Below are 22232 nucleotides of genomic sequence, written 5' to 3' on the forward strand. Positions count from 1 at the left end.
ACAGAAACTGGAGTCTTGTGCTTTGAAGATAGAGGGCAGACCCACAAACCAAAATATACAAGTAGCAACTAGGAGGTATAAAATGCAAGGAAAAGGATTCTCTCCTCAGTGTCCTGAAGTAACCAGTCCTACTGACACCTAGACGTGAGACAAGTAGAACGGATTTTAATATCTGAGCTTCAAATATGTAAGAAAATAAATCTGCATTCTGTTTAAGTCACTAAGTTTGTAGTAATTTTTGACAGAAAGAATAGAAAACAACTTTGGATTGTTCAGAAGGGAGTAAGCGGAGGGGAGAGGGTGTAGGGATGGGAAGGACGGTGGAATGAGACAAACATTATTACCCTATGTACATATATGATTACACTACAGGTATGACTCTGCACTGTTCAGCCAGAGGAAAAAGTTGTGCTCCAATTGTGTACAATGTGTCAAAATGCATTCTACTGTCATGTGTAACTAATTAGAACAAATTAAAAAATAAAAAAGAATAGGAAACTAATACATTTATTATTAAAATAAATAATTGCACTTTATATGAAAATTCAGGGTACAGAGGAACAAGCCAAACAAAACCATGAAGAAGAAATTAGGGAAAGCCAGCAGATAAGATATTCTACAGGACAACTTATCTTACTTCCTCAACAAGTTAAACTAGTAAAAGTGGAGGCACTTGCCAGGAACACAAGAGGCCCTGATTTCAATCTCTGGCACCACCACCCCCAAGATAGATAGATAGATAGATAGATAGATAGATAGATAGATAGATAGATAGATAGATAGATAAATAAATAAATAAATAAATAAATGGAAGAGGAGGCAGTTCAGAATTGAGAGAGACATAATCAAATGCAGTGCAATGTGTAGACCTTGATTATACTCCGCTTTGGAGAAAATACAAGTAAAAGACCTTGTTGGACATGTGGGAAAATATGAGTATGAAATGACATAACACAATATTAAAGAAATACTGCAAATTTTGTTGAGTATTATAAAGACATAATGGTTATATGGGAAATATGTTTTTGTTTTCCAGAAATTAAAAAAATACTTAGAATTAAAATATCTATAATACAACAAAACAGATGACATGAAAAGTTGTAATTATTAGATTTGGCAACAGAAATATGAAAGACCATTATACTATTCTTTCTACTTTTCTATATGCTTGATATTTTTCAGAATAAAAAGTAAAAAGCAAAACAGAAATCCGTAGTACAGTAAAATCCCTTTTATGGAACTCAGGAAATGTCTCTAATCTGAAAAAAAAAAAATCTTATTAACACAGGAAAACAATTTCAAAAATTATTTACATAATTTTAAGCACTGTAGGTTAAAATAAATAATGTAAACCCTCCTTAAATTCACCAATCTTTACATATGGGGCCATGACCTTGCATTAAACATAAGTTCACAGAATAGTTTTATATCATCCAACTCATATAAACCAATGTCCATATTTCTAGTTTTGGCTTATTTAAAATGAAAAAAATCTGAGTGCAAAAGAAAATAGTTTATATTTGTACAATGTCTCCTCCCATCTTTTATTATTATTTCCTCACAGCTAACTGAAACTTTTCCACAACTCAGTTTTTTTGTATTTCCACAGCATTCAACTTAATCAACTACTCTTTTCATATTAGTATTTCAGCAGCTTATCTTTATTTAAATAAACTATACAATTATAAGAACTGCATTAGAAAGAGACATGAAAATTCAGGATATCACATGAGTGATTTTGGGTATGCAAACAGTTCCCATTGTGGGAAAAATGCACAGCATATTAGAGAATAGTCCCCAACATCCAATTTAGAACACTGTTAACACCAGTGAGTTTATTTTTCAAATGAAATGGAAAGGACAATAAATATAATAAGTCAGTTATTAAGAATAACTTCAATTTTTAAAACAAGTGATGGGGAAAGAGTAAAAAACAAAAAACAACCTGCAAATCATCTAATCCAGTGCTTGAGCAGCAGGATGACTCAGTTAATGGACTGAGGAAAAATAACAATAGGCACAGTGTAAAATAAGATTTCTGTAATAAAAAGAATATGTAACTACCAAAACAAAAAACATTGCTTTCTTTGTCCCTCAGAGTTTCCCACAGGGAAAACCATTGGCAGATTGTACAATTTAACTAAAATGAAGATCCTACCTGGGGCCTCTGAGAAGCTCACTCCCTTGCTAAGAGAATGCTTTAGAGATTTTGGAAAGGTGCCTTACCTGCTTCTTATTTAGAAGTAACTAGGTCACAGTTTCCTTCATAATCACAGTGGCTTGGGAGGCTGAGGCAGGAGGATCACAAGTTCAAAACCAGAGCTTCAGCAACTTAACAAGGCCCTAAGCAACTCAGCAAGACCCTGTCTCAAAATAAAATATAAAAGGGCTAGGGATGTGGCGCAGTGGCTAAGCACTCCTGCATTCAAAAACAACAAAATAAAACCATGAGAAGGGACAAAGTGGGTGATAGGTACACAAGGACTCACAGTACTGTCTTTTTTATATGTTAAAACCTTTCTCTCATATTCAGTTAAACAAAATGAATAACTGGCATTCAACAACCACATGTATTCCAGAGTGGTTATATGGGTTGACTAAATCACAGGTCAATTTCCCAAGTCTATCATTCCCAATTAAGTCCAGGTCTCAGTCTACCTGAGACTTATTTTCATATTCACTGATAAAATTATGAATTAAGTATGGACTATAGATTAATCCAGTTCTCTGGGGAACTGTAAACTGTACTCGAATACTTTATTGCATTTAATTTTAATAACAACAGTTCATGGAGGACTCTTACTCCCAACAAGTAAAGTCTTGTTCAAGTGTAGCAACTGGCTGAATAATCTGACCTTCTAAAAGTTATTTATATACACACAGTCCAGGAATACACATTACTTGAACTGAAACAAATTCAGTACCCTAATGACAGCTGAGCAGAACCACTGGACAGCTCCAACTCATTAAAAAGGACATGGATTTTAACCATTATTATAAACAAAAGGTGGTAGTTGTGATATGGCAGTTCAATAGGAAAACGAATATGGCTGCTAATTTCTGGCTTCCAACTGGTCATGAAACTGGATGGACTATAAACTCTGTATATGCAAGTATATTAAACCAATAAGCAGCAATAGAGTTCTACCACAGATCACTGCTAGGATTCAGCAACTGAAAATGGTCATACAAACAACTCTAGTAGCTGCTTTCAATAATGCAACTGACCAAGCCAAAGGAATAGTACAATTCTCAAGAATGAACATCTTATTGCAAAGCGGTCATAAAACTCCCTGTATTTATATACTAACTTTTTCCTTTGTTCTACCTTCTCTAAAGTACCTATCCTGACTATAAACAACATGCAACAACTCTTATTTTGAAGAGTGGAATAACTGTAGACTCTCTAAGAAACTTTTCACACAAAACTAATCCAGTATCGCTCGTAACCATTACCTTGTAAGTTGTAATGAGTAATTACATAAAAGCAACTTGCTCTTTTTAGCTGTGTTGTATTTTAAGACTACCCCTGGGTTCTGTTTTAAACAATAGCACCCATATTTTAGATCTGCAAAATAGACAAGTTAAATGAGATTTAAAAATAATTCTTTCACAAGAAACTGTTCACAAAACAATTTCCTATAAATTTCACTAGATATTTAAATAAAATGGTTCTATTTGGCACATGTATTTCCTAAACCTAAGGCCTATTTGGGAATATCTTATTTTTTAGAAAGGTAATCATTTAAAATTTGAATTTGATAGATAATTAAGAGCATGCCCATTCTCTGCTAAGAAAGTAGCAGCAGCTAAAGACAATAGTTCCAGAACACTCACAGGTAACTTACTTTGTAGGGTAACTCATTTTGAGAATCTTGAATTTTTGAATTTATCATCTAAAACTATAATATCTCAACACTGCTTACTATCTATTGGGAAATACAAATTCATTTCCACTGATATCTCCCTCAATATCACTCAATAAAAGTACATTCATTTAAAATTCATAAAAAGGCATTTAGAGAAAGCAATTCTAAAACATTGCAAAGATTTCCCTAAAGTGTTTGTGCTTTTATTCTTTACCTATAAAACCTCAATCCTGATTAGTTCATTGCACTATTCCAGACTTAAATTTCATTATAAACACATTCTTTAGAGCATAATCATCTAACATTATAGCCCAAATACCTGTTCTCATTTTTAGTGCTATTTTAACTACAATAAAGCTTCTTTGCCAGTCCATCTCCAAGGAGACAGCACTCTATCCAGGGCTACACATTATCTTATTTTCTTAAGAATGTTATTTTTGCTAAGCAATTTGTCTTAATCTGTAACTTTAATGAGTCTTGTCACAATTTCTAGTAGCTTTAAAACAATAAAATATTAGAGATGCTAAAGTTTTTAGACCATGTGCAAATCAATAAAAATTAGCTCATTTGCTTCCCTAAGGTAACAATACCATCCCTCGTCTTTTTTAAAGTGATGATATTTAGAAACTATGAATTATTCATCATAGTTCCTAAATCTCATTGTCCTTTACATTTTTATAAGTCTAAATTCATAACTAATTTTTGAGTTTTAAGTAGCACATTGTCAAAAACTCCTAAAAACTGCTTTTTGTTGTTATTTATGGTAGCAAAAAAATTAAGGTAAGAGTAAGCAAATAATCTTTTAGACAGTAGTAGAGATCAGAGAACTTTGGGAAGGAAAATAGATATTTGAAAGCTGACCTTAGAGGAGAAATGTTATTTAAATGTATAAAGAGCTGGCAATGTGAGGAGATATGTAAAACTACAAAGACAATTTTAGAAATTTTATAACGTGGGCACAAACACTTGTGTGTACTTCTGTATCTTAAAACCTTTAATGGGTTATGAGTAAGCTAATATACATAGGGCATATTAAATTTCACACACATATACATGTACCTCATATTGAAAGACAACATTTTGCAGCTTCTTAGACAATTCTGTTTATGTTATGTCCTTTTTCATTAAAACTAAAGGAATATAGGTTGCCCATTAACAGGAAACACCAAATTATGTATAACTAATACAGACTGCTTTATCTAGACATTTTTTAAAACTATTTTGGTTCAATAAAAATGGAATAAGAAAATAAAGGTTTATTTTACAGGCAACAAGAAACTGATGAATTGACATAACCATTTCCAAAGCCAACCTCTGGACTTTGTGTGTTTTCTCTTCAACCTCAGCCTCATCTTATAGACATTTTATACATATCGTTTAAGTGAGTGAAGTACTATGCAGCGTACTAAAATATACATGTTATACAAAGAATAGCAGCACTAGCTCCAAATAATTTTTTGCCTTTCAAGGTAAAGTTTCTTGATCAGATTTTTCAAGCAACTCAGAAATCCAGATTTTGCTATAATGCCATTAGGTTTCTAAATGTTGAAAATCATTTTTAAAAATGTAAACATTGGGCTGGGGTTGTAGCTCAGTGGTAGAGCACTTGTCTCGCATGTGAGAGGCACTTGGTTCCATCCTCAGCAACACATAAAAATAAATAAATAAACAGTGTCCATCTACAACTAAAAAAACATTTTAAAAAATGTAAACATTGTTTAGATCAAACAAAATCCCCTATAACTTTAGGCAACCAATCTAAAACTTTGGCTTATTGTTCAGGTCTTTCTTAATCAAGTATATGGTATTGGTTTTGTTACCCCTTTACCAAATGATAACTTAGTGACTTAAAACAACAAATTAATTCTTAAGATGTTCTGGTGGTCATAAATCTGAACAGAGTCTTAGGGAACCAGAAGGTGGAAATAGTGCTGCATTCCTCCTGGAGGCTCCAAAGGAAAATCCATTTCCTTATCTTCTCCAGCTCCTAAAAGGCTGCCTACATTCCATAGTTCATGGCTGCTTCCAAAAGGATCTCCAAAGCACATCACTTCAACCTGTGTTTCCAATCCTGAATCCAATTCTGCTTAATATTATCATTATCTCTTGCTTGTAAGTACAGATGCTCCTTGACTTATGATGGGGTTACTGCCCAACAAACCCATTGTAAGTTGAAAATATGTTTAAAATGTACTTAATACACCTAACCAACTGCATCATAGCTTACCCTAGCCTACTTTAAACATGGTTGGACTACTTATGTTTGGGCAAAATCACCTATAACAAAGTACATCTTTTCCAGTGATTTTATGCATTTTTTAACTAATACATAAAAACATAAAAATTACACATATTAATGGAGTATTATATGATGTTTCCATACATGTATATATTATGTAATAGTTAAATCAGGTAAAACATATCTCCTCAAACATCATTTCTTTTTTTTTCCTTCTTTTTCAAACATCATTTCTTTATGGTAAAAAAAATATTCAGAATTCTTTCTTCTCTAGCTTTCTGAAATATATACGATATAACTGTTATCTATTATCTATAGTCACCCCTGTGCAACAGCACACCATATTATTCCTGCGTATAACTCAGTATCCAGAAAAAAAGTGAAAACCAGAAGGGTTGTACGGGTCCACCTCTGTACCATAATAAAGTAAAAGCATAGTTAAGTCAGGGACTGTCTAGACTTCTTCAAGATCTTCTGTCTGGTTACTGACTTCATGACACATTTTGACATTCAAATATTTTTAACATTTTTCACACAAATACATTTTATGGTTTCTACGTTTTTAATTTAAGGATATCACTCCTCCACCTCTGCCATAGATTACACAAATGAAGTACTTTTTCAGATAACCATTTTTTGTTTTGTGGGCTTTATGGTTTTCTGTTTCCTATTAAATGTACTTGAAAGTATATTATGGTTTTATAGCTATTATAAACAGAATATTTTTCCTGGTTTCTGCTAGAAAAGAGTGATGTTTACTTTCTACATATTTTGTATATGCTCCACTTTATCTAATTCTTTTTTAAATCACAGACTCAAGTATTCTAGGTTTATCCTCATAAACTGGAAAAAGATACTTTTTTTTCAAAAAATTATATTACTCTAATTATTCACTAGAGTCTTTAAGAAACTGTTGTAAATTCACGGTTACAACAGGATTCCTGTCTGGTTCTTCATTTTAATTCAACAAGTGAGGAGTAAAGTTTTAAACACATAGTCTTTATCATTTCTAAATCATTTTCTATGCTATATTTTTCACCTACAGAAACTATTGCTCAAAATTTAACAAAAGACTATATCAAACTAAAATATTTCTACAAAGAAAACAATCAAAAAGGCAATCAAATATCTGATAAGTGGTTAATATCTAAAATATATAAGGAATTCACATAACTCAATAGCAAAACAAATGATAAAAAATAGGAAAAGGACTTAAATAAGCATTTTTCCAAAGACAACATAAAAACAGTCAACAGGTGTATGAAAAAATGTTCAACTCCACTAATTATCAGAGAAATGCAAATCAAAACCATGACATTATCACCTCATACCTGATAGGGTGGTTATTATGAAAAAAACAAGAGGTAAGTGTTAGCAAGGATGTAGAGAAAAAGCAACCCTTTCTTGTATATTGTTAGTAAGAATGTAAATTAGTATAGCCATTATGGGAAAGACTAAGGAGGTTCCTCAAAAAATTAAAAAATAGAACTATCATATGATGCCATAATCTAACTTTATGGGTATATATGCAAAGAAAATGAAATTATCACTTCAGATATATCTTTACTTTCATACTCATTACAGTCTCATCCAGAACAGCAAAGATATGGAGACAACCTACATGTCCATTGGAAGATAAATTGCTAAAAAAAACTATGAGCTGGGTGTGGTGGTGCACACCTGTAATGCCAGCACCTCTGGAGGCTGAGGCAGGAGGACAGAGAGTTCAAAGCCAGCCTCAGCAACTAGCAAGGCCCTAAGCAACTCAGTGAGACCCTGTCTCTAAATAAAATATAAAAAAGCGCTAGGACAAAAACAACATTTTTGTAAACTGTGCTGCCAATCTATTTTTTGTTCACAAATGAAGCTATTTGGTACTGAGAACTGATTGCCAGGAACAAAAGGGTTACAAAATTTTCAGAGAGCTATCAAAACCAAGCAAGCTTCTATAATGTGGCTTTCCTCTTTAAAAAAATAAATAAATAAAGTTATTCTTGTTTTTTTTTTTTTTTTAAAGGGCTAGAAAGTGGCTTAGTGGTTCTACATGTGGATTCCCAATATTCTTTCAAGCTCACACATATGTATGGTATGTCTCCTTCTTCCTTCCTAATCACAATTAAAACTGTTCTTCACCTATTTCTTTCATCATATCCAAAAGGAGTTTCTCTATATTCTGATCTTTACAAAGATCGAGTTTATAGACTTTTTATCCTCTGTTGTTATTGCTGTGTTTTCTCTTTATTTTTTGACTTTTACCTTTGTTGTTTGATTTTTCCAACTTTCTTTTTTTAAAATTATTTTTCTAATTCCCTTATGATGTGAATTACATTCCTGAACTTGTCATTAAGTTTTTATTTCTTATACCTAAGAAGCAAGTCTCTTCCAGCTTGCTTCCTGTTGTACCCGTTCAAGAGGCACTCAAGGAAAATTTGGAAGCAAGAGAAAAGATGAAGGAACTTTCCTTTCTATTTGTTTGCTATTTCTGTCAGTGCTTTCCCAGCTATATTTTTTGAGTCTGGCAGCAATAGCTAGTTGTGTCAAGCTTGTGAGCAGCACTACCAACTTCATAGGACTCCCCTGAAAAGTATCTGCATCAGCCAGGCAGTTCCCCTGACTCAGAAGTCTAAGTCATTTATTTACTAAGATATACAGATAGTTTTCAGTGTCTCTCAGTGTGTTCAAACTTTCTATTATAAGGATACCAGTCGTACTGGATTGGCATCCCCCTACAGATCTCATTTTAATTTCATTATTTCCTCTTAAACTCCAAATAAGGTTACATTCTGAGTTGCTGGGGGGCAGGACTTCAACACCTGAATCTCCAGTCCATAACAAGATCTCTTCTCATTATTCCTGCACTTAAGGTCTTAAGGCAAGTCTTTAACTTAAAAATTTTAATACTATCATTTCATTATGACTCTTCTAGCTTTACTCTGGTCAGATTCCTAGTATGTGTGTGGTCTTCTAAAACTATCTTCCAGGCTCCCATAAGCTACACGTAATAATTTACATTTTTTTTTTAAGTTTCTCTATTATTCTGTATCTATTTAAACAACTTGATCTTACAGAACAATGCTGTAGTTCCTAGTCACCACTAATTTCTTTATCAGTCTGTCTGCTAAATTTAGAAATCTAGAAGTTCTTTAATTTCTAGAATTATATTTGTGTTCTTATTTCCTTGAATGTTTTCATTACCTTATTGAAGTTTTCTTTTATATATTCTATCAATTCAAGGCCCAACAGAAGTGCCTGTTCCAGTTATTCAGCTTAGTTTTCCACAGTCAAGTTATTCAATTCCTTTCATTCATTTTGGCTTATTCATTACCCACTGTTCCCTCAGCTTCCAGATAGGTCAGACTACTGTTCTAAGTAAAAAAGCATCAGGTTACAGAAAACATGGGAATTTTAGGCACCAAACATGTTAAACTGAATCTTCTATTGAAGCACAGGAACTGAACCTACCAGTTCAGTTCCCCTGCACACAAATCAATAGGACTGAACTGTTGTCCCTCTAAACACAAAAGCAAACAGGAAAGTGTTACACATTCCAAGAGGATTCAAAGGATTCTGCTAGCTAAGGCCTCTTAAGCAGCCTTCTAAGGCTTTTATAAAAGGCAAATCTGCCTTTACCCCATGCCTCAGATTTTGCTCAATGCCAAGGTAAACAAAGTTCCCTGACTAAACTCATTCATGGATGTCTTAAGACAACTGAAAACCTCATGCTTCCTTTTTTGGCTCTATCAGTTTGCTCACTTAAGTTATTATCCTAATTCAGGAAGTAGGAGGAAAAGAAAAGTCAGGTTAAAGTCACTATATTTCCATACCATCTTCTTTGTTTCACCACTGAAGAACATTTCCCTCATTTATAATTAATATTAATAAAAACAAACTAGTCACATTAGCTCATTTAATCTCTATAGTTCTAAGAAACAAGGGTTATCTTTACTTTATAAATGAATAACACTGCCTTCACCTTTCATAAGCAAGTGTAGAAACTAAGGCACAGAAATCTGCTGGGGTCTTTTTTTTCCTTCTGTAGAATGATGATGATCCTACCCACCTTGTAAGATTGTTGTAACAAATTCAATGAATGAAGGTATACAAAAGTGATTAAAATAGTGCCTGGCACACAATGCTCAGTGTTAGCTTTTAGTGTTGTTTATTTAATATTCTGTAGCTTAGAAATTTGATTTAAAAAACCATATGCTCAGGTCATTCAAAAGAGCTTCAGAGTTCTCGGAGCAGCTCCATAAGTTTATGAGTTTTTGGAAATACAGTTTGAGTATCCCTTATTCAAGAGGCTTGTGAAAAGAAGTGTTTCAGGTTTCAGTGTATTTTAGATTTGGTAATATTTACATAAATTTACCAGTGGAACATCTCTAATCTGAAAATCCAAAATCGGAAACTTTTTGAGCACTGATGTGACAGGAAGTTTGGATTCTGCAGTCCAGATTTTTGGATTAGGGATGCTCAACCTTTATTTGTGACTCTTCAACCCACTCACTATAGCATTCAAAAAACTGATGTCACTGGGCACGGTGGTTCACACCTGTAATCCCAGCTACTTAGGGGGCTGAGGCAGGAAGATTGCAAGTTTGAGGTCAGCCTGGGCTACTTAACAAGACTCTGTATCAAAATAAGAAATAAAAAGTGCTGAAGAAATGCAGAATGAATTTAACAAAATTATACTATGTGAATGTATAAACATACCATAGTGAATTCACTTTATGTATATCTATAAGGCATCAAAATAAAATAAAATAAATAAATAAATAAGTAACTAAGTAAGTAAGTAAAATAAATACCAGTATAGGAAGGAAAATGAGGAGAGGGAGGGAAAAGAGGGGCATGGGTTCTGAAATGCAGCAGATAAAATCCCATATGTATGATTTTGTCAAAATGAACCCAACTATTATGTATAACCATAATACACTAATAGAAGAAAAAAATGGGCTGGGGATATAGCTCAGTGGTAGAGCATCCCTGGGTACAATCACCAGTACCACATTTGCGTGCGTGCATGCACACACACACACACACACACACACACACACACACACAAAGGATAAAAAGGGGCACAGATGTAGCTCAGTGGTAGACAGCTCCTGTGTTCAATGCCTACTACCTCATAAAAAAAAAAAGTTCACGTGACCTATCTGAAAACCACACTGTATGGGTGAGTTCTTCCTAACAGTCACTTTGAATTAATTAACTATTTTTATTACAATAATTCAAAAATAAGCAGTGCACTTTGTTGTAATGTTTAAGAGAATTAAATTTATATTCTAACTGGGCATCCATTCAATGGCTTCCAACAAGTGCTCAAGTATGGAAAAAAAAGGAAAAAAAGGCATTAAATCTTAATATGTCAAAGTTGGAAAAAAAATAGATTTGAATAAAAGAAAAAAACTAATGTAGTCAACAAAAATTCAATTTAGAATTCCACAAGTAATATTATGAAACAAAATAATGAAGATGATTTAAGAAACTTAGGACTGGGTATGTAGCTTGTGGTAGAGCACTTGCCCATTGTGCGCAAGGCCCCAGGTTCTAGCCCCATAACCACAAAAGAGAAAAAAAAAACTCCAAAGTACTAAAAGTAACAGTCCTTGTAAAATGCTAACTGATGGAGTTTAGTATACTATATAAAATATTCTGAGTTAAGTATTTCATTATTTATTTGGTATTGAGGATTGAATCCAGGGTTACCTAACCACCGAACGATACTCCAAGCACATTTTCTTTTCTTTCTTTCTTTTTTGAGACAGGGTCTCCCTAAGCTCCTTACGGTCTCACTAAGTTGATGAGGCTGACCTCAGACTTGTGATTCTCTTGTCTCAGCCGAGTAGGTAGGATTATAGGCATGTGCCACCATGTCCAGCAGAGCTAAGTATTTTAAAAGAAAACCAATAATAGGACCTATTAAAAATGTGCACATTTTCTATTTAAGTGTAAATCACCCTGGGACACCCTGAGCAAGATGCATGTGATGATCAAAAGCCATCAATTATGAGGCAATCAAACAATATAGTGACACCTTTATAATCCTTTAGGAAAAGTAAATAATTTGATGCTCTCTACAGTTTTAACATGAAATTGTCCTTTTCAGTGATACTTACCAGAGAGTCTTCTATTAGAAATGAAAAAAGAAATCCTGGATTTCAGCTTAAGTATGTATGTTCAGCTTAAGCATTTATGCCATTGCCTCTGGTAATCTCATATTTGTGATATTGCCTGTACCACAAAGCTTTTCTTATTCTTCTGGGAAAATGCCAAGGTTTGCAAAGAGAGATACATGTTGGTCTTTGGCAATTACCAAAACAATTGTTTTAGGCAAGAATCATCAACAGATGTTGAAGTTAGTGAATAAAAGTTTGATATATAGTAATAAAGCAGAATAATCTAGAAAAATTAGCACATTGCTTCCTGATTAGTAAGCTTCCCAAGACGTTAGGGACTTTTTGTCATCGTAATAATCAAATAACATATACTTGTAGGTAAATATATGTGTGTATATATGTAAACATGTGTATATATGTACACACACAAATATATATGTAAAAAGATTATGTAAACATATGTAAAATAAACCTTACAAGTTCATCTACAAAATGAGGCTATTATCACCTAAAATGAACACGTATGGAGAAGAATTCAATGAGATAAAATATTCTAAGTACTAACACAGTGTCTGGTTGAGTAGGTATTTAATAAATCACAGGTAACATGAATACTATACTCAAAATCCAAATGAGAGATGTGATTCTGCTTCAAGTTAGCATCACTGTTGTTCTATATCTATGTATAGTAGTTTAAGAAAAATTATCATAATTTTGAAAAGTAATTAAGTAAATCTTCACATGTGCTAAAATACTGAATTACAAGTAAACAAATGCACTATTGAATGATTTTATATAAATGAAACACAGAAAATATTTATATTTTTGATGTTAGGAACCACCAAAGGAATAACAAATTTTGAAATGAAAATGAAAGTTTTTTAACTTACTGACTGACTAAATCAGATCCCATCTTAGAGCCATCATCTGCCTCTTCTTCCATATCAGAGTCCATACCATTGTCACCTTATAAATGAAATACACTATTGAAAACATGTTTAAAATGTCAGAATAATTTACACGAAACTGTGATCTTTAAAAGTAATGCATATTTTAAATCTTTATAGTTGTTACAATACTATATTTTCAATCATTTGTATTTAAAGTGAGACTTGATGCCTTTTTTCTCATTACCTTCTCTTTACCACATACATAGGAGAATGTATGTCTGTTTACTTAAAGACTACATACTTACCTATACATCTATTAGCAGTTATAAAATCCATTAAACTTTTTTTTTTTTTTTTTTTTGACAGTACTATCTATTGAACATAGGCCTCATGCGTGGTAGGCAAGCCCTCTATCACTGAGCTACATCCCTAGCCCTTTTACAAATTTTATTTTGAGAAAAGGTCTTGTTCGCTAGGTTGCCTAAGCTAGCCTCCAACTATGCTCCCACCTCAGATTCTTGAGTAGTTGGGATTACAGGATGTGCCATTCCACATAGCTAAATGTTTACATTTAAAAAGTTGTTCTCTCTAAAATTACATGTCTATTTTTGTTTCTTTTTCTGTGATGCCAATATTAAAATCCTTAAAGATCCAAAAGAAAAACAAATGCCTAAAAATCCAAAATTCTAGAAGAATCAGTATCATAAAAGCAGTCATACTTCAGGTGGATACATAAATATTGGCAAATCACAATGAATTCTACTAATTCTGAATCTGGGTCTTATCAGAGCAGAAATAATATGCAATATGTCACTGAAAGTTATAAAGATTATAAAGCAGACAATTTTTGAATTATTTTAAGGAAATCTTTGCCTTCTCAGTAATTTTTAATGGTATTTTGGTAGACGTTTTTCATTTTATTACAATGTACAAATATATGCTCTTTTCTATATGAGATTTAGAAAAACTATATCAAATCTATTCTTGAAATCTATTCTGATATGTAAATTATACTTCTCAGTATAAACAGAATATATTTCAGTGATTCCCCAAAAATGAATTTAAGGTACATTTAGGAGAAGGAATACCCAGAACTTATTCTGAAAAGAGTTTAACTAATAAGTTACCAGAATGTAGAAATGTGCGTTCTTACCCTCAAGAATCTTCAAGATTTTTTTTTTCAGACAGGAGTTCTAACTGTTCTTGGCATAGTTTTTTAATTTCTCTATTGAACAGTTCTAAAGGAAATGACATTTAAAAAAATTGCATTTATGTACTATAGCTCCAATATCAACTGGAAAACTCAATCATGAGAAAAATTCTGTCAACAAAATTTTACAATTAAAACAAATTAAAGCCCAAGTAGATTCACATAAATCTTTTTATGGGAGGAAATTTGAAAACTGACAGTTAACATGAAGTTTGAGAATATTGATAGTGACACATAAAGTCACGTTTGTTGAAGAAACTAAAGTTGAGTCCATTTCCAGATATTTCTTAATCATAGCCTATATATGTTAGGTTCTAATTGTTCTAAAAGTTTAAATATGCAATTCTTCAAATACTTTAGATACATGATCTTAGGCTTAACTTGTTCAAGTCCTCTTTCCATAACCACAAAATCACAACAACTATTTCCCTAAATAATATTCAAAATAAATATATGGAAAACCCTATAAATTTAATGAAATATAAGCCATTACAACATTATGTATACTGTTGTACCATAGTATTCTTAAAGGATCACAAAGATTTGTTTACTTCTTATGTAGTTACTACCACTGTCTGCATTTAATAGAATTATTTCTATAGTGTCAAAATTTTTCTAAAACATTTTTTTCTTAGCAAAATTTTAAAATATACAAGGCCATCTGTGGCTCTCCAAATTCCCTTTCTTATCAACTCTTCTAGTAGCTTGTTTTAGATGTGATCACTCAATTATAACTGCATTCAGTAAAATGATTGCTACAAAGTTTCTATATGTATGTGTACAGTCTGATAATGCAATAAGGTACCTTTAACACATCAGGAAGCATCTTCTGTAACTTCTCTCTCCTATAATACAGAAGCACTGCTGGAGCATTTCTTTTTTGTCTGATATATAGAACACTAACTGGTTTTAATGACACAGTCAGATCCAGTCCACCTTCTTCAAGGTCACTGTGCTCTGCCAAGAATAATTCTTTTTCCAAAGTTGGCAAAAGATACTTGGTTTCCTAAAATTAAAAGAACAACTCTAAATAAGACTACCTAAAATATATAGAACATGTATACATCATACACTTTAATAAATGATTCCTTAACATTTCCAAATTCCTCTTTGCACATTTATCTAAAACAGGAAAGAATATGTAAATGTTCAGTATTATTTCACAATTAATTCAAGGAGTCACTACAAAGAAAAAAGATAATAGGTCACACAAATGAAACTACACCAACATTGAATACAGGTCTAGACTTTTGAAGAATTAGGATATTCCTTCAAGTAGCCATTACTCAAAAGTTTTATGTATGCATTGTCGTTCTACTTAAATTCACATAAATGGAATAGCAATAAAATGTTAAAAATCATAAACATCATAATCTTTACCATGAGCTAGTATTTTGAAAAGTGTTACATAATTTAATCATATTACAAGTAACCAAGTAATTCAGTAATTTAGAACCTTTTTTTTTTTTTCCCCTGTTGAAGGGGTGGTACTCAGGATTGAACCCAGGGGTGTTCTACCACTGAGCTACAATCTCAGTCTTCTTAAAAGTTTTTCCAAAAAGCTGAGCAAGGCTCCCTTAATTGTCCAGGCTGGCTTGAAGTCACCATCTTCCAACTTCAGCCTACGGAGTCTCTAGAAATAACAGGTTGCAGAGGGTTGTGGTGGAAAAGCCTGTAATCCAGCTACTCAGGAGGCTGAGGTAGGAGGAGTTGGTTCCAGCAAATAAGCAAGGCTCTATCTCAAAAAAAAAGAAAAAAAAATTAAAGGGCAGGAGATGCAGCTCAGTGATAAAGCACACTCTGGGGGTTCAATACAGAGTACCAAAACAAAAAACAAACAAACCAATGACTTGGGATCACAGAGGTTACTTGCCCTTCATGCTCATTCTTTTGAGTTCCAGATACAAAGACCTTCTTTGAATTACTCAAATATAACCTATTCTTCCCTCAGCTCATACCGGCGGCGTATCAACTATTAATGTGGAGTCACCAAGAGATCCCTCCACACTTTTTCCTTTGAGAATGTATGTACTCATGTGTTCTTTGATAAATCATAAACTAATTTTTAAATGGCGGTATCTTAGCAGGTTGATGGTGCATTAAAATGACATTTGTAGAGCCAGATATTGGATTCAAATCTAGGAGCTGTTAAACTCCTGCTCCTTAACCTGACTGGGCCTCAATTTTTCTCATATGGAGTTAACCATAACCCAAAAGGTGAAGACAGAGAAATAAATCGTCTGGCTCACGGGGCATTGAAGGTAGCAAGCTCCTGACCGACACATCCTCTTAAGGGAGAAAGAGGATACCACGAGTGGAAGGGACCAAAAGTTTAAAAAATAAAAAAGTTAGCTTTTTCCGTTTCAGTAAACCCAGCAACTTGAAAGTTCAAGACATGGAAGTGGGGTTCGCCAAGGCTCAGGACCATGAACCTCAGGAACCGGTGCACCCTGGGGCTTTCCGCACTCAAAAGGAGCTCCAGCCGGCGCCCCACCAGGTCTAGTAGCCCGCCTTCTTCTGGGGAAGCCGCGAAAGGGGAGCGCACGCACCTGCTGCAGGGAGCCCGAGACGCTGGAAGAGGAGTCGGTGCTCCTCCGCTTCCGGCGCTCGCCGCGATCCACGCCGCTCGCGCCCCAGCAGCTGCCTCCGCTCCCGGCGCCAATGACACTTCCACTGAAGCTGGCGTTGCCGCAGCAGCTGACGCTCCCGCAGCCGCTGGTGCTCCCGCAGCCGCTGGTGCTTCCACTGCCGCTGCTGGCAAGGACCGGTACGAGGTCCGGGGCCGCGAGTGCCGCGGCCGCATCCTGGCCGCTACGTTTGCGCCGCTTCTCCCGGGAAGATTTCTTCCCCGTCATGATCCCTTCGCTGCAACCATCCGGGGAGAGCCCGCCGTCTCCGGAGCTACAGAACCTGGCTCCAGCAGCTGCGGACGGCGAGCGCTGGCGTCGCGGGTTTGCGTCACTTCCGGCCTTGGCGCAGACGGTGGTGAGTGGTTCCTGGAGGCGGTGTCGCGACATGTCGTGCTGCTCACGCCAGTTGCGGAGATAAACCGGAGTGGGTAAGGTGCAGTGTTGCCTCTTTCGTTAGGATTACTTTTGAGTTTCTGCCTGTACAATGGACAGTAGGTGGAGCTTTGCGGCAGCTCTTTGCCTTATTTTCGGTGTTTTGCCACTTTTCAAAGTGACAGTGCAGTTGCTGGCTCCCGGTTTGTCTCTAAGTTGTATTCTCATAACGGTATAACAAATTTTAAGGAAAAGTAGTTTCATCTCATTGCCGTCACTGGAGCAATCTTTAAGAAAGTGTATATTAAGGAGTTGGACAAGAATGGGGATCTTGTGCTTCCTTGTTTTTCCTTATCCGTCATTTCTAGGCACTATACCATGTTACCTCGAAAGGTGCCCAGAGCCGGGTGTGGTGGTGCATGAGTGTAATTCCAGCTACTCAGGAGGCTGAGGCAGGAGGATTGCAAGTTTCAAAGTCAGTATGGGCAATTCAGGAAGACACTATCTCGGTTTAAAAAGGGCAAGGTGGGTGCTGCAGATATAGCTCAGTCATAAAGTGTCCCTGGTTCAATCCCCAGTACCAGGGGTGGGGGTGGGGAGGCAATTAGAAAAAAATATTTAAAAGGCAAGGCACTTGACTGTAGTATTTCAGTATTTTAACCTGTAGGGTAAGTTGAGGCACACTGAAAATGAGAATGGAGAGTTTTTTAGAGAAAATTAGGATGGCCACGTATGGTGGTGAATTCTAGCTACCTAGAATACATATTCCCAAAATGGCATGGAAGAGGTCTGGGTTTTTGCTGCTTGTTTTTGTGTTTGAGAGGGTATAACAGTGCTGCTCAGGCTAGCTTCTAATTTCTGTGCTCAAGCTATCTGTCTTGAACCTCCCAAGGAGTGTGACAACAGGCAAGTACAGTACACCCCCCCCCCCCCCCCCCCGTGAAGTCTGGGTTTTTATAAATCAGCAACAAAATGGTTACAGCAAACAGGTTGTTAAAAATTGCACTGGTTGACAGAAATAACAGGACATTAATTGGTGGTCGTTCACTTATGTTACACATTCCTTTTAAGAACTACTGTAAGAAGGAAAAGACCTTTTACTAGTGGTGTTATTCACCGAGTCTGTAGAAACATGCAAGTTAAGTCAATATACCAGATGATTGCAGTTTGACCTCATGTGGAGTTACTCATAATCTACCACGAAGAGATGATAACTGTTTGAAAGTGTTAGGTAGTAATTAGTAATCAGCAATAGAATGCAAACCAACAACATAGCAGGATCATCATTTTCTTTAAATTGTTTTTAGGACTAATGAATAATCAAGCAACTTGTAAAGAAATGACAGAAATACTAAGTGGGGGGCAGGTGAAAGGAGAGGAGTCAATTAAGAAATCTATCAAGAAAGAAATGTGATGGGGATAACTCCTGACAGGGTCACCTGGAATCATTGTACAGTTAGGATTTTCTATGACCATAGGTTTACCAATGTGTATCAGAAGGGAAATTTCTTAAGTAGTACAGGCACACTGAGATGAAATTTGTGCAGTTATTGACCCCAGTACCCACATTAACATTTAATTGACATGTTAATGAAGCACCCCCTGAATGGGATGGTTGCTGTGACAGTTCCAGAAAGGATCATCTAGGGTCAAAAATTCCCCTGCTTGATGTGGAGGAGTTAAACATCTGATTGGTGAAGACTGTAAAAGGTGGACCTCAGTTCTCAGAGCAAACAAAACAGTATTAAATTTGGAAGTAGCATTTAGTTTCCTTTGGGTTCTCTGCTCAGAGGCAACCCACACTTTTTCTCTCTTGAAAGCAATCTTTGCTGAGCCTTACTTTCATTTATAATAAAATGATTGTGCATGGCTTTTCATGTCTGACTCTAAATTTTCTTTCATTGGGACAAGAAGTAAAGTTTGGAGCTTCAGCACCCCACTCACCTGTGACACAGATATGCTTGACTTGATTTAAATATTACACAATGTATATGTGTGTGGAAATGGTATTTTTTTATTTTAAAAGAACAGGATTGGGAGTTAATTTTTTTTGGTCTCTGGTGGGTATGGAGGTCTACGGCAGGGGAGGTTCCTTTTTTTAAATGAGAAAGATGAATCCAGTCAATGCCCTTTAATATTGCTACACAGGAACTATGAAACAATATCTGATTGTGTCCCTTCTTAAAAGGTTGGATAGAGTCCTTTGATTTTATTTCCAGTAAAAAAAATAAAATCTCCAGGTTGAAGGTTGTGATCTTTCATAATACCTTTGTCTTCCAGGAACTGTCTGTTAAAACAACCCTTAGTTAACTTAGAATTTTTTGCAAGTTTTGTAAGCCTTTGACAATAGCAGACCCAGCTATCCTACTCCTCAGTGTTTATCCAAAAGAACTAAAACAGCATACTGTAGTAATAACAGGCATATCAATGTCTATAGCAGCACAATTCACAAGTCAAGTTATGGAACCAGCCTATGTGCCCATCAATAGATGAATGGATTAATAAAATGTGGTATGTATACACAATGGAGTTTTTTCAACCATCAAAAAAGAATGAAATTATGTCATTTGCTGATAAATGGATGGAACTGGAGAATGTCATGCTAACTGAATAACTCAAAGTCAAGGGTCATATGTTTTCTTTCACATCTGCAAACCAGAACAAAATGAGAAGAAAGGGTGGGAGTTCCATGAAAATAGAAGGGAGATCAGAGGAGTACAGAAAGGGGATTGATGAGGAACTGCAGAAAGAAATTGACCAAATTATGCTATGCACATATGTGAATATATCACAGTGAATTCCACCTTTATGCATACTTTTATGCATATAAAGCACCAGTTTTAAAAAATAGAAGGCGAGTAAAGTAGAGGAAGGGGGAACATTGGGAATGTGGAGGGGAGGGAAAGAGGAAGTACTAGAGACTAAAATGGAACAAATTGTGTTCCATGCATGTATGAATATGTCAAAATGAACCCCACTATTATGTACAATGCCTAATAAAAACATTTTTTAAAACTTGTCAGTTTTGTCAGTTAATTGTTGCTATTCCATTTATGCATTCCACCAGTCAGGAGGACTGAAGATGATAAGCACAGTGGAAATGTTGAAACATTGACCGTTCACTACAAATAGACTGAATTATTTAGCTAAAGGAATGTGTTTCCATTAACTGTAGAATTCATAAGGGAATCCCCAGGAAGAAATATTCTTTTCTAGTAGGATTTTTCCTACCATTTGGGCCATGACTCTGTGGCACAGAAGTACTTCAACCCAATGATAAAATGTGCAAATATTACTAAAACATTCATATCCATGAGATGATGACAAATGAACAGTTTAATTGTCATATTTCAAAGATTCCAGGGGCAAAGGAAGTGTCCTTGTGATCCGGAAAGTGGCTTTTCAGGGTTACTTTTGGGACAGACAGTGCAAAAGGAACATACCCCTTGAGCAGTTGTAATAGATGTTTTCCAGTAATATTGTTTATACCCACATTATTTTATCAGGGTTCAGATGAATTAACGCATGGATATGTTGTAAGAAGGTAACTGAAATCCCATGGGGGATAATTGGTCCATCATTTGGGGTACCATAAACTTATTTTAGAAGAGAAAGTTGCTCCTGTGCTATTCTGTATTTGTAATTGCTTCTCAGGGACTCTTGTGCCTCTGTTAACAGTAACTGCAAGAGCAGTTCAATAAATTTGTCCTTTGAATCTGAGATGGATTTTAGAGATGCATTTTTAGACATAACATCCACTCAATGGATGTTTTTCAGCAGTATCTACTTTTGAATGTCCAGGAATTTGTATTAATAGGCAATGATTTAGGTTTTAAAATTGTTTCTAATAGGCCTAAAACTTGACCATTTTTAATGGTTTCAGTCATTCCAAAATATTTTGAAAGTTTCTTCCCCAAAATGTTCATAATCACAAATTTGTCTGCATTTTATTGACGTCATTGCTTGTCCCCCCCCCCCCAATTTACCACCTTATGGAAAAGTTAAGGTGCAAGCTTGGTTCCAACTTTTTGCATCTACATTATTAAAATCCTCTAGTGGATTATTCCAGTTTGCCTTTTTGACCATTGCTTCTTTAGCTCTAACTTCAGAAACTAACATGAGAACCAGGTGATAAAGGTTGGATCAAAAGTTTGGATATTTAGGTCAAATTCTCTAGCAAATCCTATGGGGGTCTTGGTTGGATCAGGAAAATTCCTAATACTAATTTTTTTTTTTTTTTTTTTTGCATCAGGAATTGAACCCAGGGCCTTAGCACATGCTAGGCAAACACTTTTAACACCGAGCTACATCTCCAGCCCTTTTTAATTTTCAGACAGGTTCATGCTAATTTTCCAGATGTACTTAAATTTGTGATCTGTCTGCATCAGCCTCCTGAGTAGCTGGGATTGTAGGTGTGTGCCACCACACCCAGTCTGACAATTCTCTTAAATTCAGATTTGTTCCAGAGTTCATATACTAAAGCTCGTGCCCCTCTACCAGTTACTGACTTTTCCTGGAAGGAACCAGAATAGAAGTCTCAGGTTGCTTACTCTAATAGATTGGGTTGTGTCTGGAGGAGGAAAAGGAAAAAAGAAGGTAGCATTACCTCAGGAAGAGATGGAGGAGAGATGGTAGATTGGATATGGAAAGTTCTGACAAGAGAAGTAAAGGGGTGCTCAAGGAGTAGCTGGGAGGGGAGCAAGAGGAGCATCAAAAGCAGTGGAAGCTTCTGGAAACTTCTTAAATCCAGATATATCTTCATTTTTTTGGTTCTGAAGTAAATTCTGACAATTTCTTATTTCCTGGAGTACTAGTCTTTGGATTTCTTTTGGAAGCTTCTAAGTACCAATGAAAGTAACTTTCCCACTTTTTGGTTTTAAAACCAAGTTTTTGCAATTGATGG

General features: G+C 35.2%; 1 protein-coding gene across 1 annotated transcript in view; it reads right to left on the minus strand.

Moving 5' to 3' along the window:
* The window catches only part of LOC306645072 (caspase activity and apoptosis inhibitor 1-like), a 55793-nt gene extending 34532 nt beyond the window's left edge, over positions 1–21261 (minus strand). The window contains 8 exon segments of the mRNA XM_079112357.1: positions 13118–13193; positions 14271–14295; positions 14297–14343; positions 14346–14355; positions 15133–15167; positions 15170–15224; positions 15226–15333; positions 16877–21261. Of these exon segments, the coding sequence (XP_078968483.1) occupies positions 13118–13193; positions 14271–14295; positions 14297–14343; positions 14346–14355; positions 15133–15167; positions 15170–15224; positions 15226–15333; positions 16877–17344 (824 nt within the window). The 5' untranslated portion in view covers positions 17345–21261.
* Positions 21262–22232: the final 971 nt, after the last annotated feature.

Source organism: Sciurus vulgaris (genome assembly GCF_902686455.1).
Source record: "Sciurus vulgaris genome assembly, chromosome: 15".
NCBI classification, from domain to species: domain Eukaryota; kingdom Metazoa; phylum Chordata; class Mammalia; order Rodentia; family Sciuridae; genus Sciurus; species Sciurus vulgaris.